A 17,373-nucleotide genomic window follows, 5' to 3' on the forward strand; every position below is an offset into this window, starting at 1 on the left:
TGATGACCCCCCCCCCCAAACTGAACTCCAACTGTGGGGCAATGAAACCTCTGGGGGCTTCCCTCTCACTGTGCGTGGTTGTCATTTGGTTACTTGAGCAGGCTGTGGCAGCATTGTTTTATCTGTTGACTTTTGGAGAGTCAGTTTGGTGTAGTAATGAAGTGTGCAGACTCTGGCAGAACCGGGTTTGATTCCCAACTCCTCCACTTGCACCTGCTGGAATGGCCTCGGGTCAGCCATAGCTCTTGCAGAGTGGTCCTTGAAAGGGCAGCTGCTGTGAGAGCCCTCTCCAGCCCCACCCACCTCACAGGGTGTCTGTTGTGGGGGGAGAAGATATGGAAGATTGTAAGCCGCTCTGAGTTTCTGATTCAGAGAGAAGGGCAGGGTATAAATCTCTTCTTCTTCTGAGCCAGTTCTGAGCCAGTTTGGTGTAGTGGTTAAGTGTGTGGACTCTTATTTGGGAGAACCGGATTTGATTCCCCACTCCTCCACTTGCACCTGCTGGAATGGCCTTGAGTCAGCCATAGCTCTGGCAGAGGTTGTCCTTGAAAGGGCAGTTTCTGTCAGAGCTCTCTCAGCCCCACCCACCTCACAGGGGGTCTGTTGTGGGGGAGGAAGATAGAGGAGATTGTAAGCCGCTCTTAGTCTCTGATTCAGAGAGAAGGGCGGGGTATAAATCTGCAGTTCTTCTTCTTCTTTCTCAGAAGCCTGCCTTTCTTGCAAATCGACCCAGGCGGGCAGCCGTGTTGGTCTGAAGCAACAGAACAAAGCAGGAGTCAAGTGGCACCTTTGAGACCAACAGACTTTTATTCCGAATGTGAGCTTTCGTGTGCTAGAAGTGCTCTTCATTGGACAACAGGATGGAACGGCCAGCAGTCCTTAATATAGAGAAAGTGGGCAGGGAGTTAGGATGCAGAGTCATGGAAATGTTTTTTAATATAAGCACACAAGAGTCTTCAAGGTGCTCCTTGACTCTTACCTTTCTTGCAGAGACTGCAGGAAGAGAGGGTTGAGCTCACGCATGTCCCTTGCTGGAGCCCACGACAATGGGGAAAGGAGAGGAGAAGAGAGGAGAGGCGGGGCGGCTTATATTGGCAGCGTCACCTAAGGTTGCCAGCTCCTGGCTGGGAAACTCCTGGAGATTTGGGGATGGGGCCTGGGGCTGACAGGGACTTCAGTGGGGTAAAATGCCAAAGAGGCCACCCTCCAAAGCATCCTTTTGTTGGATTCTCTGGTTTAGTACAGCCAGGAATCTCTGTGAGCGTCTCAAGGTGCACCAGACTAATCATGCAGAGAAGCTTTGGGTGTGCTAGCCCAGGGGTCCCCAAACCCCTGGGCTGTGGACCAGTACCGGTCCGTGGCCTGTTAGCAACCAGACCGTGAGTTGTATAATTATTTCATTATATATTACAATGTAATAATAATAAGAAGACGACGACACTGGATTTATATCCTGCCCTCCACTTCAAATTTCAGAGTCTCAGAACAGATTACAATCTCCTTTGCCTCTGCCCCCCCCCCCCGCCACAACAGGCACCCTATGAGGTGGGTGGGGCTGAGAGAACTCCCCCAGAAGGTGCCCTTTCAAGGACAACTCTACAAGAGCTTTGGCTGATCCAAGGCCATTCCAGCAGTTGCAAGTGGAGGAGGGGGGAATCAAACCCGGTTCTCCCAGATAAGAGTCTGCACACTTCACCACTACACCAAACTGGCTCTCTAAGAAGAAGATATTGGATTTATACCCCGCCCTTCTCTCTGAATCAGAGACTCAGAGCGGCTTACAATCTCCTTTATCTTCTCCCCCCACAACAGACACCCTGTGAGGTGGGTGGGGCTGAGAGAGCTCTCACAGCAGCTGCCCTTTCAAGGACAACCTCTGCCAGAGCTCTGGCTGACCCAAGGCCATCCTAGCAGGTGCAAGTGGAGGAGGGGGGAATCAGACCCGGTTCTCCCAGATAAGAGTCCGCACACTTCACCACCACACCAAACTACTGCTGGCTGGCATGTCTTGGTCAATGCCCTTCCCAGCACCATTCACCAGGTGTCTGAGAGAGCTGTTGGTTCTCGGGGTGGAGAAAAGTTAACTATTAGTAATGAGTCGATAAAGAAGCAACAGGCTTGCCGTAGAAGTTTCTGTAGGCCGTGGAACTGCCTGCGGTTATTCCGGGGGCAGAGAGGGCAGGTGAAGTGAATGAGATCCAAAACGATGTGATTATGAAATTATTATTTTTTGGGGGGGGTAGGATTCAAGGAGCCATGGCCACCCGTTGTCCCTCAGTAGCTTAAAGGGGGTTCGAAAGCAAGTCTTGAGGGGTCATGGAAGGAGAGGAGGACTATGTGGTCGGAAGAGGGGAGCCACCAGTGCACAGTGCAAGGGGTTCCCCTGGAAATCAGGTGTGCAGTTGTGGGCCAGTGACCATGTGTCCTCCCTTCCCAGTTCCAGAATAATAAAAAAAAGGTCAAGGTAGTCCCCTGCGCAAGCACCAGTCGTTTCCGACTCTGGGGTGACATTGCTTTCACAACGTTTTCACAGCAGACTTTTTACGGGGTGGTTTGCCATTGCCTTCCCCAGTCCTCTACGCTTTCCCCCAGCAAGCTGGGGACTCATTTGACCGACCTCGGAAGGATGGAAGGCTGAGTCAACCTCAAGCTGGCTACCTGAATCCAGCTTCTGCCGGAATCGAACTCAGGTCATGAGCAGAGAGTTCAGATCACAGTACTGCAGTACTGCTGCTTTACCACCCTGCGTTAAAGGTGCTGCATCAAAATGGTAAAGTCCACCATGGGCTGATGTCTTGGGCCCAGCCTATCTTGGAGAATACCTTCTCTCTTACGGGCACCCGTATGAGCAGCGGCACAAGATCTGAGTGGAGCCCCTCGCTTGCCTTGAAGCTTGCTGGGCCACCTCATTGTCAGCCTAATCTGCTTCATGCGATTGTTCTCCGTATCTTCAGTTAGTTTATCTTCAGTTATCTCTGGTTTGCTAAGAAGAAACAGAACAGGCTCACGTTCCCTTGAGGGAAAATGTCCTCACCTCCCCCCGGGTCTTGGCCTCGCCGCTGAGAACTTCTTGAGCCGGGTTAGGCCCTCGGGCGAGATGTGGAAGCAACTGCTGGTGTGACGGTGGATTTGACAGCTGCTGGGTTCCCCTGTGCAATGCCCTCCCCTCAGCTTGGGGTGGGGGGGTGTCCCCTGGGTGCTTTGGTTGCAGTTTTGGTGAGGGGATCTCCTAGAATTATAACTGATCTTCAGACTACATGAATCACTTATTTATTAAGTATTTATTCTTTTAAAACATTTGTCCCCCTTTTCCCGGAGGAAATGGCTGCTTTAGAAGGTGGACAAAGAGACCTTCTTCTCCCTCTCCCAAAGCGCTAGAAGTTGAGGGCATCCAGTGAGGGTGATGGGCAGGTGGTTCAGGAAGGACAAGAGGGAATGCTGCTTTATGCAGCGAGTGATGAAAATGTGGCATTCTCTGCCAGAGGAGGTAGTGATGGCCACAAGAATAAACAGCTTTAAGAGGGGATTAGATAGATTTAAGAGGGACAAGTCTATCAGTGGCTGCTAGCCATGGCGGCTGAGGGGAACCTCCACATTCAGAGACACCAAGCCTCTGAATCCCAGAACCAGGGGGCAACATCAAGGGAAGGCCTCAACCTCTCCATGCCCTGTTCTTGGCCCTCCAGAGGAACTGGTTGGCCACTTTGTGAGACAGGAGGCTGGACTAGATGGACCCTCCCTGGTCTGACCCAGCAGGGCTCTTCTGATGTTCTTCTCAGGGGAAGGCCTCAGCCTCTCTGCCCTGTTGTTGGCCCTCCAGAGGAACTGGCCAGCCTCTGTGTGAGACAGGAGGCTGGACTAGATGGACCCTCCCTGGTCTGATCCAGCAGGGCTCTTCTGAGGTTCTTCTCAGGGGAAGGCCTCAGCCTCTCTGCCCTGTTGTTGGCCCTCCAGAGGAACTGGCCAGCCTCTGTGTGAGACAGGAGGCTGGACTAGATGGACCCTCCCTGGTCTGATCCAGCAGGGCTCTTCTGAGGTTCTTCTCAGGGGAAGGCCTTGGCCTCTCTGCCCTGTGGCTGGATCTCAAGAGGAACTGGCTGGCCACTGTGTGAGCCAGGAGGCTGGACTAGATGGACCCTCCCTGGTCTGACCCAGCAGGGCTCTTCTGATGTTCTTCTCAGGGGAAGGCCTCAGCCTCTCTGCCCTGTTGTTGGCCCTCCAGAGGAACTGGTTGGCCACTGTGTGAGACAGGAGACTGGACTTGATGGATCCTCACTGGCCAGATCCAGCAGGGCTCTCTTGATGTTCTTCTCAAGGGAAGGCCTTGGCCTCTCTGCCCTGTGGCTGGATCTCAAGAGGAACTGGCTGGCCACTGTGTGAGCCAGGAGGCTGGACTAGATGGACCCTCCCTGGTCTGACCCAGCAGGGCTCTTCTGATGTCCTTCTCAGGAGAAGGCCTCAGCCTCTCTGCCCTGTTGTTGGCCCTCCAGAGGAACTGGTTGGCCACTGTGTGAGACAGGAGACTGGACTTGATGGATCCTCACTGGCCAGATCCAGCAGGGCTCTCTTGATGTTCTTCTCAAGGGAAGGCCTTGGCCTCTCTGCCCTGTGGCTGGATCTCAAGAGGAACTGGCTGGCCACTGTGTGAGCCAGGAGGCTGGACTAGATGGACCCTCCCTGATCTGACCCAGCAGGGCTCTTCTGATGTTCTTGTCGCTGTGTGGCATTATATGCCCCTCCCCTACCTAAAACCCACTGTTCCAGGCTCCTGGTATTCACAAACCCAGAGTTGGCAACCCAAGTCTGTTGGTCTCTCAAACTCTCCCTTGACAGCTACACTTACTCAGTCTCCCCCAAGTGCTCTCAGCTCTCCTACCTATAGCCACTTCCATGGGAGGATGGAAAAAGATTCAGTACGGTTGCAAGGGCCAACTCAATAAATACCTGGGGACTTTGGGAGGTGGGGCTAAGAGACTTTGGGGGTGGGGCTAGGAGACTTTGGGGGTGGAGCCAGAAGCAAGGTTGTGACAAGCATGACTGAACTCCAAAGGGAGTTCTGGCCATCACATTTAAAGGGACCAAGCACCTTTTAAAAGCCTTCCTTCCATAGGAAATAATGAAGGATAGGGGCACCTTCTTTCGGAGCTCATAGATTGGGACCCCCCGGTCCAATCCTTTTGAAACTTGGGGGTTATTTTGAGGAGAGGCACCAGATGCTATACTGAAAATGTGGTGCTGATACCTCAAAAAAAAAGCACCCCCCCCCCCTCCAGAGCTCCAGATCAATTTTCTATTATACTCTATGGGAACCGATCTCCATAGGGTATAATGGAGTGCCCAGCAGACATTTCCCTCCCCCCCATCCTACTTTCTGAGAACCCTGAAGTGGGGGGTGGGGAGAGCCTCCAAACTGGGGTATCCTCTCCCCACAACCGGGGATTGGCAACCATTGGATTCTGTAATGCCCTCTTAATGAGAAAAGCCACAGTTGTGGTGTTGGGTTGCTGCTAAACCTGCAAGACTACGTTCAGCCTCAGTTATTTTTGAGAGGGAGAGAGATCATTGCCAATGTTTCTTCAATCTGACTGCAAAGCTATGGCTTGAGTCTGCTGGAATGCTTTTTGTTTGAAACATTCGCTGGTCTAGAAGAACTTAAGGGTTGTTTAAGTTCATAACTTGATGGGGGAGAAGATACTGGAAGTCCTTGAAATTTTCTTTCCAACTCTGCTCAGACATGTGGCCAGATTTTCCGTGCCAGAGTTCAGGTGTACCCTGGCAGATATAATCCGCAGTCCATTTAAGTATTGATCTGGGTGGAGAGTTCAGAATTCTGTGCCAGCACTGAAAGTGTAAAAATAGCAATTTTCCTGGACTGGAAGAACCAGTAGGTTTTTATACTCTGCTTTTCTTTACCCTTTGAAGCCTCTAAGCAGCTTACAATCGCCTTCTCTTCCTTTCCCCTCCCCACAACGGGCACCTTGTCAGATAGGGGGGCGCTGAGAGAGCCCTGAGAGAACGGGGACTCGCCGAAGGTCACCCAACAGGCTTCATGGAGAGTAGGAATGGGAAATCGAATGCGGTTCCACTCTTAACCACTGTTATGCACTAGCAACTTCCCTCGTTCAACTGACGCCCGAAGTCCCTGTTTCCTTCTGAAACGATATACATGGCCCAGAGACGTCTGTATCAAGAGTCTTGATAGGTGCCTGGATGTTCCTGAGCTATCTCAAAAGTTGCCAGTGTTTTCATTGCTGTTTTTAAAGAATGTTTTCTATGTGTTTCAACTCTTTAGGGTTTGTAGAATCTTTCGGGATCAAGTGCCGTGTTCTACTGGAGAAAGTTTTCCTTCCAGACGTTTCGTTCTCAGCTGCGGAGAACATCCTCAGTGGCGTTGCAGCCGGAGTCAATGCACAGCAGCCAAGAAGGTCTGAGCGCCTGCTCCGGCTGCAATGCTACTGAGGATGTTCTCCGCAGCTGAGAACGAAATGTCTGGAAGGAAAACTTTCTCCAGTAGAACACGGCACTTGATCCCGAAAGATTCTACAAACCCTAATGATGTTACCAGCCGTGAAAACCTGAAATCTTTGTTTCAACTCTATTTGTTAATCGTTTTAATGCGTGTTGGGTGCGTGTGCGTTGATTCTAATGTTTTTAAATTTTTTTCTTATTCTATTTAGGGAAGTTATATTCCGCCCTACCTTGTGAGGGGGCTCAGGATGGATTAGGACATAATCAGACAATAAAAACAATAGTTTTAAAACTTAAAAAAAGTGCATTAAAACAATTAACCTCTTCATTACAGAGCAGGAGATAGAGTATGATTTTATTATATACAAGTTAAATTGTTAACCATTTTGGTGGCCTTTGTGAGGGAGGAAAAGTGGCATGCAGATTTTTGTGAATAAAGAAAGAACAAGGATAAGTCTCTCAATGGCTACTAGCTAAAAGGAACCTCCACATTAAGAGGCAGTGAGTCTCTCAATCCCAGAGGCAGGAAGCAACATAAGGGGAAGGCCTCAGCCTCTCTGCCCTGTTGTTGGACCTCCAGAGGAACTGGCTGCTGGACAGGATGCTGGACTAGATGGACCTTCCCTGGTCTGATCCAGCAGGGCTCTTCTGAGGTTCTTCTCAGGGGAAGGCCTCGGCCTCTCTGCCCTGTTGTTGGACCTCCAGAGGAACTGGCTGGCCCCTGTGTGAGACAGGAGGCTGGGCTAGATGGACCCTCCCTGGTCTGACCCAGCAGGGCTCTTCTGATGTTCTTCTCAGGGGAAGGCCTTGGCCTCTCTGCCCTGTTGTTGGACCTCCAGAGGAACTGGCTGGCCCCTGTGTGAGACAGGAGGCTGGGCTAGATGGACCCTCCCTGGTCTGACCCAGCAGGGCTCTTCTGATGTTCTTCTCAGGGGAAGGCCTTGGCCTCTCTGCCCTGTTGTTGGACCTCCAGAGGAACTGGCTGGCCCCTGTGTGAGACAGGAGGCTGGGCTAGATGGACCCTCCCTGGTCTGACCCAGCAGGGCTCTTCTGATGTTCTTCTCAGGGGAAGGCCTCAGCCTCTCTGCCGTGTTGTTGTTCCTCCAGAGGAACTGGTTGGCCCCTGTGTGAGACAGGAGGCTGGACTAGATGGGCCCTCCCTGGTCTGACCCAGCAGGGCTCTTCTGAGGTTCTTCTCAGGGGAAGGCCTCGGCCTCTCTGCCCTGTTGTTGTTCCTCCAGAGGAACTGGTTGGCCACTGTGTGAGGCAGGAGGCTGGACTAGATGGACCCTCACTGGTCTGACCCAGCAGGGCTCTTCTGATGCTCTTCTCAGAGGAAGGCCTCAGCCTCTCTGCCCTGTTGTTGCCCCTCCAGAGGAACTGGCTGGCCACTGTGTGAGGCAGGAGGCTGGACTAGATGGACCCTCACTGGTCTGACCCAGCAGGGCTCTTCTGATGCTCTTCTCAGAGGAAGGCCTCAGCCTCTCTGCCCTGTTGTTGCCCCTCCAGAGGAACTGGTTGGCCACTGTGTGAGGCAGGAGGCTGGACTAGATGGACCCTCACTGGTCTGATCCAGCAGGGCTCTTTCGATGTTCTTCTCAGAGGAAGGCCTCAGCCTCTCTGCCCTGTTGTTGGCCCTCCAGAGGAACTGGCTGGCCACTGTGTGAGACAGGAGGCTGGACTAGATGGATCTTCACTGGTCTGATCCAGCAGGGCTCTTCTGATGTTCTCCTCAGCCACAAATGTGTGACCTTCAAGCTAAGCATCTGAGAGGAGAGACCAGCATGCCTTCCTCTGTCCACTACCCTGAGCTCTACTTATGTGCCCTTCCTTTTTCCTACCCCCAGGTCTCCGGGAGTGACATCAGCTGCCATGCCGGTCCTTAAGAACCCCTACAATCTCAAAATGGCCGGCCGGGAAGAGGGCAGCAGTGGGACGCTGATCCTGGACCAAGAGAGCCGGGGCACCAACCCCTTTGAGGAAGACCTTGAGGAGAACGAGAGAGACCCCTTCCTTGGGGACGCGCCCACCGAGAACGCAAACCCCTCTCCAGAAGGCAGGAGCGACTTTCCCAGGAACCTGTTCAGCAACAGCCCCGAAGGAGCCTACAGACGTCGCGCCACCCTGGAGAAGGTGGTGGGCTTATCCTCTTTCCTGATGGGCAAAGGCAAGAAGAGCCCCAGCCGGGACAAGACCCCGAATGGGGAGAAAGGTCCCAAGAGGCGGTCGCTGCTGGGCCGCATGATGTTCCCCCTGCTGGAGGGCAACCAGGGGCAAACAACCCCGGAGAAGGAGAAGATGCGTCGCAGCTCCGAGGACTTCAGCCTCCTGCAGCGCTTCAACGGGCGCCGCAAAGAGAGCCCGTACGGCTGGGACTGCGGTCTGGCCGAGAAGGAGAACGGCGGGGGGGACACCATCAAGCGCATGTCCTTCCTCAAGATGGGGCTGGGGGGGAAGGTGCGCAGGGCTTCCTTGGTGGAGAAGCTCAACCAGACCGAGGCGCTGGAGACGCCGCCGGTTGCCGAGGAAACAGAGCCGCTCAAGGCCAAAGAACCTCTCTCAGGTGAGTCTAGAGGCGGGGGCGGGGAACCGTGAGGCTCTGCCTTTCAGGTAGTCTGGTTGCCGCAGTAACTGTGGCCTCTGCTGGAGCAAAAGAGATATGGCTTCACTCACCGCAAGCGGTGGGCTCTCAGTAGAATGGTGCAGGAACCTTTCCGCATCAACTCTTCCTTTTATAGAATCATACAGTTGGAAGAGACCTTCAGGGTCATCTAGTCCAACCCCCTGCACAATACCGGAAACTCACAAACACCTCCCCCTAAATTCACAGGATCCTCATTGCTGTCAGATGGCCATCTAGCCTCTGTTGAAAAACCTCCAAGGAAGGAAAGCCCACAACCTCCTGAAGAATCCTAGAATCTTAGAGTTGGAAGGGACCTCCAGGGCCATCTAGTCCAACCCCCTGCACAATGCAGGAAACTCACAAACGCCTCCCCCTAAATTCACAGGATCTTCATTGCTGTCATATGGCCATCTAGCCTCTGTTTAAAAACCTTCAAGGAAGGAGAGCCCACAACCTCCTGAAGAATCCTAGAGTTGGAAGGGACCTCCAGGGCCATCTAGTCCAACCCCCTGCACAATGCAGGAAACTCACAAACGCCTCCCCCTAAATTCACAGGATCTTCATTGCTGTCATATGGCCATCCAGCCTCTGTTTAAAAACCTTCAAGGAGGGAGAGCCCACCACCTCCTGAAGAATCCTAGAATCCTAGAGTTGGAAGGGACCTCCAGGGTCATCTAGCCTAACCCCCTGCACAAGGCAGGAAACTCAGAAACCCCTCCCCCCGAATTCATAGGATCCTCCCGTCCCATTGAGAATTCACACTTGAAGGAGTCGTGATGGAATCCCCACCAATACACCCCCCTTCCAAAGATTTCCCGGTATGGTTTCCCCTTCCCAAATCTACCTGAAGAAGAGAGGAGGCACGTGGCAATGCCGGGGTGGTGTAGAGGTCAAGAGCAGTGGACTCTAATGCGGGAGAGTCAAGTTTGAATCCCCCCTCCTCCTCCACATGCAGCCAGCTGAATGACCTTGGATCAGTCTCGGTTCTCTCAGCCCCACCCACCTCACAGGGTGTCTGTAGTGGGGGGAGGAAGGGAAGGAAATTGTAAGCCAGTTTGGAGAGCCAGTTTGGTGTAGTGGTTAAGTGCACAGACTCTCATCAGGGAGAACCGGGTTTGATTCTCCACTCCTCCACTTGCAGCTGCTGGAATGGCCTTGGGTCAGCCAGAGCTCTCTTATCTGGGAGAACCGGGTTTGATTCCCCACTCCTCCACTTGCAGCTGCTGGAATGGCCTTGGGTCAGCCAGAGCTCTCTTATCTGGGAGAACCGGGTTTGATTCCCCACTCCTCCCCTTGCAGCTGCTGGAATGGCTTTGGGTCAGCCAGAGCTCTCTTATCTGGGAGAACCAGGTTTGATTCCCCACTCCTCCACTGGCAGCTGCTGGAATGGCCTTGCGTCAGCCATAGCTCTGGCAGAGGTTGTCCTTGAAAGGGCAGCTGCTGTGAGAGCCCTCTCAGCCCCACCCACCTCACAGGGTGTTTGTTGTGGGGGAGGAAGATAAAGGAGATTGTGAGCCACTCTGAGACTCCGAGTGGAGGACGAAATATAAATCCAATGTCATCGTCGTCCAATGTCGTCATAAGCCACTTTGAGACTTCTTCAGGTAGGGTATAAAACCAACTCTCCTCCTCCTCTTCCTCCTCCTCCCCTCTTCCTTCTTCTAACAAGAACTGCCCAGTGAGGTAGGCCCAGCTGAGAGTTTGCAAGAGGCCCAGGGTCACAGCGAGACCTCCCTGGTAGAGGTGGGGCTTTGAAACACACACCCCCGGGCCCCGCCCTTCCCCTGCACAGTGGTGGCTGAGACTTAATGAAAGGTCATCATGAAATAAATCCTGTTTGTCTTTAAGGCACTGCTGGGTTTTTGCTAAATCTTGCCACAACAGACTAACATAGCTGGCCTATCACCCATTTACAACTCCCTTCCTCCATATCGGCTTCAGGGATGAAATACGTCATTTCTTTTTGCACCTGGAATGCAATTATGCAATATCTGTGCATGGAGGAGGAGGGAGGGGTTTGCCATCTTCTGGGCATGGGGAAGGTGCCTCTGGGGGTGTGGGGGAGAGATATTTGTGAATTTTGTGCATTGTGCAGGAGGCTGGACTAGACAACTCTGGAGGACCCTGCTTTGTCCCCAAGGGGCAAGAAGAATGAGGCCCATCTTATGTTCCCTTGATCCGAGTGAGACAAAGGTTCTTCTGTGTGGTATTCAGCTGTTTCTGGCTGAAAGGAGCATGTTCTTGAACCCCAGCCTGGTTATGCAGTCTGTCAGCTTCCAAGATCAGCAGTTGCCACCATCTACTGGTGCTTTCAAAGGGGAGGCCAAAGTTGCTTAATAGAAGAGCCGCAAAGAATAAATGTCAGATATTTGAGAGCCGCAAGACATGAACAAATATCACACACATGTTTTTATTAAAACTTAGTACTTTCTTTGCATGAAAAAGATAAAATACGCATGTGCACTTCACAACAATGACCACGCTAGAAGGAGTAGACAAGCGGCACCTTTAAGACCAACTAAGTTCTATTCAGAATGTAAGCTTTCGTGCCACTTGTTTACTGCTTTGTTCTGTCGCTTCAGACCAGCACGGCTGCCCACTTGGATCTATCCACATGCTGGAAGGAGACCTTTTTCGGGGTGGGGGAAGAGGGCTGGGAATAGCAGTCCCCATAAAACCAGCATAGGGAAAGGTAAGGAAATTATTTTTTGGCACCAGTGTAAGAAGGAAACACACATGTACCATATAAATCACTGACCGCTGTTTGCATCAGTATGCATCACTCTTTGCCTTGACACCAAGGTTAGTAAATACAGCTATCGGAACTATGACACTAAGGGGGAACCCTGCGCCGCCCCCTTTAATTCCATCCATCCTTTTAGTGGTTCCCATGGCTCTTGCTCTCTCTTTCTCCGGGTGGCCTCTGTGGTGGAGGAGAAGTGCCTGAAAGCCTGCCTATTTCCCCTTCCTTCCAGTTTGGTGTAGTGGTTAAGTGTGCGGACTCTTATCTGGCAGAACCGGGTTTGATTCCCCCCTCCTCCACTTGCACCTGCTGGAATGGCCTTGGGTCAGCCATAGCTCTGGCAGAGGTTGTCCTTGAAATGACAGCTGCTGTGAGAGCCCTCTCAGCCCCACCCACCTCACAGGGTGTCTGTTGTAGGGGGAGAAGATATAGGAGATTGTGAGCCGCTCTGAGTCTCTGATTCAGAGAGAAGGGCGGGGTATAAATCTGCAGTCTTCTTCTTCTTCTTCTTCTTCCCCGCTTCACACAAGGCAGAAATAGTCATCTATGTGCCAGTGTTGCAGGAAGACCCCGCCTTGTCAGTTAAAGCGGGTGCAATGACAGAGGAGGCTTGAGGCGAAATCAGGAAAACAGCATTCGTTTATTTGCGTACACACGTGCGGGCCAGACTCCCTCTTGGCATCTGCCACAAAGGTGGGAGTCTGAGCAAAGGACACAGTAAGCACAAGCCTTTTATATCATTTCAAACATAGGCCACCTGGTTACATGTGACCGCAAACTACTAAACATGAACTAATGTTTACTGGTTACAGAACAGTGGTTCCAGGTCCGGTACATTACATACAGCAGCATAGGAGAGTACGGGACTTTCTAGGCAGGCACGGAAACAAGCCGTTGGTATTACAGTTTCCTATTGATAAATCGGGGTGCTTTCCCCGGTCACAAACCACTAGTTCAGCTACTGAAGCCTATATAGTAAGGCCCCTACGGATGCGTATGCAGTAATTACCAGTAGATAGCTTCTTGGTCAGAGGCCTGTCTCTTCCTTGGTTACAATAATGTTGCAAGCCACTCTCACTTAGTTCCTCTTTTCTTCAACTGTAAAATGCAAGAAGCCTTTTCTGCCTGTCTTATCGCTCCTACTTTGTTAGCCCCAATTCCCTTTATATTGATATGGATATAGCCCCCAAGCACGTCCTAATATCTACTTTTTGGCCTGCTGCCACACCAGCACTCAGAGGCTGAGTGAGATCCTGACGCTAAGCATGCTTGCATTAAGTTCCTCCTTGACCTCTGGGAGCTGCACAATATGTGTGAAAGAGCCACGTGTGGCTGGCTCCTGAGTCACAATTCCCTCTGGCTCTAGGGGCTGTCCGTTCCTCCCTGGCCACCACCAGGGATGGGGGGGTGGGGGGGGGGTAGGGTTGCCAGATAGAGGCTGAAAAACTCCTGGAGATTTGTGGCGGGTGGGGTAGAGGCTGGGGAGGGCAGGGAATTTATCTTTACAGGGCTTTTTTGTAGCAGGAGCTCCTTTGCATCTTAAGCCACACCCCCTGATGTAGCCAATCCTCCAAGAGCTTACAGGGCTTTTCATACAGGGCCTACTGTAAGCTCCAGGAGGATTGGCTACATCAGGGGGTGTGGCCTAATATGCAAAGGAGCTCCTGCTACAAAAAAGCAACCACCACCACCACCACCCTGGATCTTTGTAATCTGAAGCTGAGCAGCAATTCTTGGGGATTCCCAGATCCCACCTGGAGGCTTGCAACCCTAGAAGCCCGCTCACTTTGCTGCCCCTGCATAGACGTTGAGAGCAGCTCTCTGTGCTTGAACATATTGTCCTGATGTTGGTTTCTGGCTGTCTGCAAAGCCCTTCCCCAGAGGCCTGGGATGGAGGACCGATTCCCACTGACCGGCAGGCCAGCCTGTTTATTCAGGTTCCGGCTGGAGGGAAGCTAATGAGGGTGGTTTTACGATGACATTTTTTTGCTCCCCATTGTTCGAGCCTGATTACCCCTCCTGATTGCCTGGCTGGAGCGTCCGCAGAAAGCCGCCCCGCTGACCTTGCTAGGGAATGCGCCCCGAGGGAAGGAAAAGAGTTCTGGGGAGAGCATAGCAGGCTGGGAAATAAGCAAACCCCGCTCAACTTTGGTTCACAAGCCTGGAAAGAACCTTCTTTCCTTGCCCGGAACAATCTGTCAGAGAGAGCCTGCTCACCTCAACAAGAGGCGCCTTACATAAGCCGACCCGGTTCCCCTCCCGGTCTGGATGGCTTCTCCGCGGAGATTATTTGCGGCTGGGGTGGGGTGGGGGACAGGAAAAGGATCGACTAAAAAGGAACTGAGCAAAAGGGACGAGTCACCATTTCGAAGAACCTGCACCTCTGCTGCTTAGGGAAAGGGACTGGAGAGAAAACGACTCATAACGCCCCAGTATGGCGTGACCTCGGTGGGAACGCTGCGTGCCGTTCCGGGCACCGTCTCTCAAAAAGGACATCACAGAGCTGGGAAAAAGGACAGAGGAGGGCCACCAAGTTGATGAGGGAGCTGGAGCACATCTCCGTAAAGGAAAGGCGGGAGAGTCCAGCGCTTTTTAGTTTTGTAAAGAGATGACTAAGAGGCGACACAATGATATGGTTATGCATGGGATAGAGAGAGGGGCCAGAGAGAACTTGAGGGTATCTAATGAAGCTGAGCAGCCAGGTTAAAACGGATAGAAGGAAGTACTTCTTCACCCAAAGGGTGATTAACACGTGGAATTCACTGCCACAGGAGGTGGTGGCGGCTACAAGCATAGCCAGCTTCAAGAGGCAGTTAGATAAAAATATGGAGCAGAGGTCCATCATTGGCTATTACGGTAGCCACAGTATATATATGTGTGTGTGTGTATACACACACACATATTGGCCACTGTGTGACACAGAGTGTTGGACTGGATGGGCCATTCTCTTATGTTCTTATGAAGCGGCTGGGCAGTAGATGCAGGAGGGGTAAAAGGAAATACAGCGAGAGATTGAAATGTGGAATTCACTGCAAGAGGATGGAACGATGGCCACAAAGCATAGAAGGCTTTAAAAGGGAATTAATAACATAAGAGAAGCCATATTGGATCAGGCCAAGGGCTCATCCAGTCCAACATTCTGTGTCACACAGTGGCAAAAAAACGCAAGTGCCATCAGAAGGTCCACCAGTGGGGCTAGAAGCCCTCCCACTGTGCCCCCCACCCAAGCTCAAGAATACAGAGCATCACTTGCCCCAGACAGAGAGTCCCATCAATACGCTGTGGCTAATAGCCATTGATGGACCTCTGCTCCAGATGTTTCTCCAATCCCAACTTGAAGCTGTCTGTGCTTGCAGCTGCCACCACCTCCTGTGGCAGTGAATTCCACGTGTTAATCACCCTTCGGGTGAAGGACTTCCTTTTATCCGTTCTAACCCGACTGCTCAGCAATTTCATGGAGTGCCCATGAGTTTTCGTATTGTGAGAAAGGGAGAAGAGGACTTCTTTCTCTACCTTCTCTATCCCGTGTATAATCTTGTAAACCTCGATCATGTCACCGCTGAGTTGACGTTTCTCCAAGCTAAAGAGCCCCAAGCTTTTTAGACAGATTCATGGAATTAGATAGATTCATGGAGGAGAAGTCCAACAGTGGCTACTAGCCATGAGGGCTGAGGGGAAACCTCCACATTCAGAATCAGTCAACCTCTGAATCCCAGAGCCAGGAGGCAACATCAGGGGAAGACCTTAACCTCTTTGCCCTGTTGTTGACCCTCCAGTGGAACTAGCTTGTATCAAGTATCAGGCAGTGGTAGAAGACAGAGACCCCGGAGAGCTGCTGCCAGTCAGACAAGACTGACTGTGATCGACCAAGATGGATTCAGTGTAAGGGGGTTTCATGTGTTTGGGGAGGGGGCTGGGGCTCAGGGGCAGAGCCTCGGCTTGGCATGCAGAAGGTCCCAGTTTCAGTTCCTGGCATCTCCATCTAAAAAGGACCAGGCAGGAGGAGATGGGAAAGAGCCACTGCCAGTTGAGTAGACAGTACTGGCCTTGACGGACCAATGGCCTGATTTAGTATAAGGCAGACTCCAGTGTCCTTGTGGGAATGTTTGCTGTGAAGTTGGTTCCACAAAATGCAGTGGTGCTTCCTCCGTCTCAGGCATGTGCACATGCAGAACTGTAGCCCTGTTTTGGATCAGTTAAGAATGCCTGACTGTACCTAGGCTAATAGCTGCCTATTCCCTCTAAGCGGAGTGAGTGTGAGCTAGCTCACAGTTTTTTAGGCTCCTGCTCACACATTTTTATCTCAGCTCAGGAAAAATGGCCCCAGAGCAGTCTAAGAACGTAAGAGAAGCCATGTTGGATCAGGCCAATGGCCCATCCAGTCCAACACTCTGTGTCACAGAAGAACATAAGAGAAGCCCTGTTGGATCAGGCCAGTGGCCCATCCAGTCCAACACTCTGTGTCACATAAGAACATAAGAGAAGCCCTGTTGGATCAGGCCAGTGGCCCCTCCAGTCCAACACTCTGTGTCACATAAGAGAAGCCCTGTTGGATCAGGCCAGTGGCCCCTCCAGTCCAACACTCTGTATCACATAAGAGAAGCCATGTTGGATCAGGCCAGTGGCCCTCCAGTACAACACTCTGTGTCACATAAGAACATAAGAGAAACCATGTTGGATCAGGCCAATAGCCCCTCCAGTCCAACACTCTGTGTCACAGAAGAACATAAGAGAAGCCATGTTGGATCAGGCCAATGGCCCATCCAGTCCAACACTCTGTGTCACATAAGAACAGAAGAGAAGCCATGTTGGATCAGGCCAATGGCCCCTCCAGTCCAACACTCTGTGTCACAAAGTGGCCAATATATGTGTGTGTGTATACACACGCACATATATATACTCTGGCTAATAGCCACTGATGGACCTCTGCTCCATATTTTATCTAACCCCCTCTTGAAGCTGTCTATGCTTGTAGCCGCCGCCACCTCCTGTGGCAGTGAATTCCACATGTTAATCACACTTTGGGTGAAGAAGGACTTCCTTTTATCCGTTTTAACCTGAATGCCCACGAGTTCTTGTATTGCGAGAAAGGGAGAAAAGGACTTCTTTCTCTACCTTCTCCATCCCATGCATAATCTTGTAGACCTCTATCATGTCACCCCGCAGTCGACGTTCCTCCAAGCTAAAGAGCCCCAAGCGTTTGAACCTTTCTTCATAGGGAAAGTGTTCCAAACCTTTAACCATTCTAGTTGCCCTTCTCTGGACTTTTTCCAATGCTATAATATCCTTTTTGAGGTGCGGTGACCTGAATTGTACACAGTATTCCAAATGATTTATTCCAAATGACTAATTGATGCAGGAGCTCACAACTGTAATGCCAGTAGCTCACAAAGGAGAATTTTTGCTCACAAGACTTCACAGCCTTGAGGGAACTCATCTTCCAGGGGCGGTTACGCACCTCTGCCACTCTGTGCAGAGTTCTTTTCGGGCACAGCAAGGACAGCTGGAGGCTTCTGTAGAAATATGCAGAGGAGGCTTT

At 51.7% G+C, this 17,373-nt stretch overlaps 1 protein-coding gene across 1 annotated transcript in view; it reads left to right on the forward strand.

Moving 5' to 3' along the window:
- The first annotated feature begins 8,337 nt into the window (after positions 1–8,337).
- EXOC3L2 (exocyst complex component 3 like 2) overlaps positions 8,338–17,373 on the forward strand; it is a 43,165-nt gene continuing 34,129 nt past the window's right edge. Inside the window, exon 1 of the mRNA XM_060258317.1 lies at positions 8,338–9,031. Within this exon, the coding sequence (XP_060114300.1) occupies positions 8,341–9,031 (691 nt within the window). The 5' untranslated portion in view covers positions 8,338–8,340. The remainder of the gene's footprint in view (positions 9,032–17,373) is intronic.

The sequence above is a fragment of the Heteronotia binoei genome, chromosome 17 (genome assembly GCF_032191835.1).
Source record: "Heteronotia binoei isolate CCM8104 ecotype False Entrance Well chromosome 17, APGP_CSIRO_Hbin_v1, whole genome shotgun sequence".
In the NCBI taxonomy this organism is placed as follows: domain Eukaryota; kingdom Metazoa; phylum Chordata; class Lepidosauria; order Squamata; family Gekkonidae; genus Heteronotia; species Heteronotia binoei.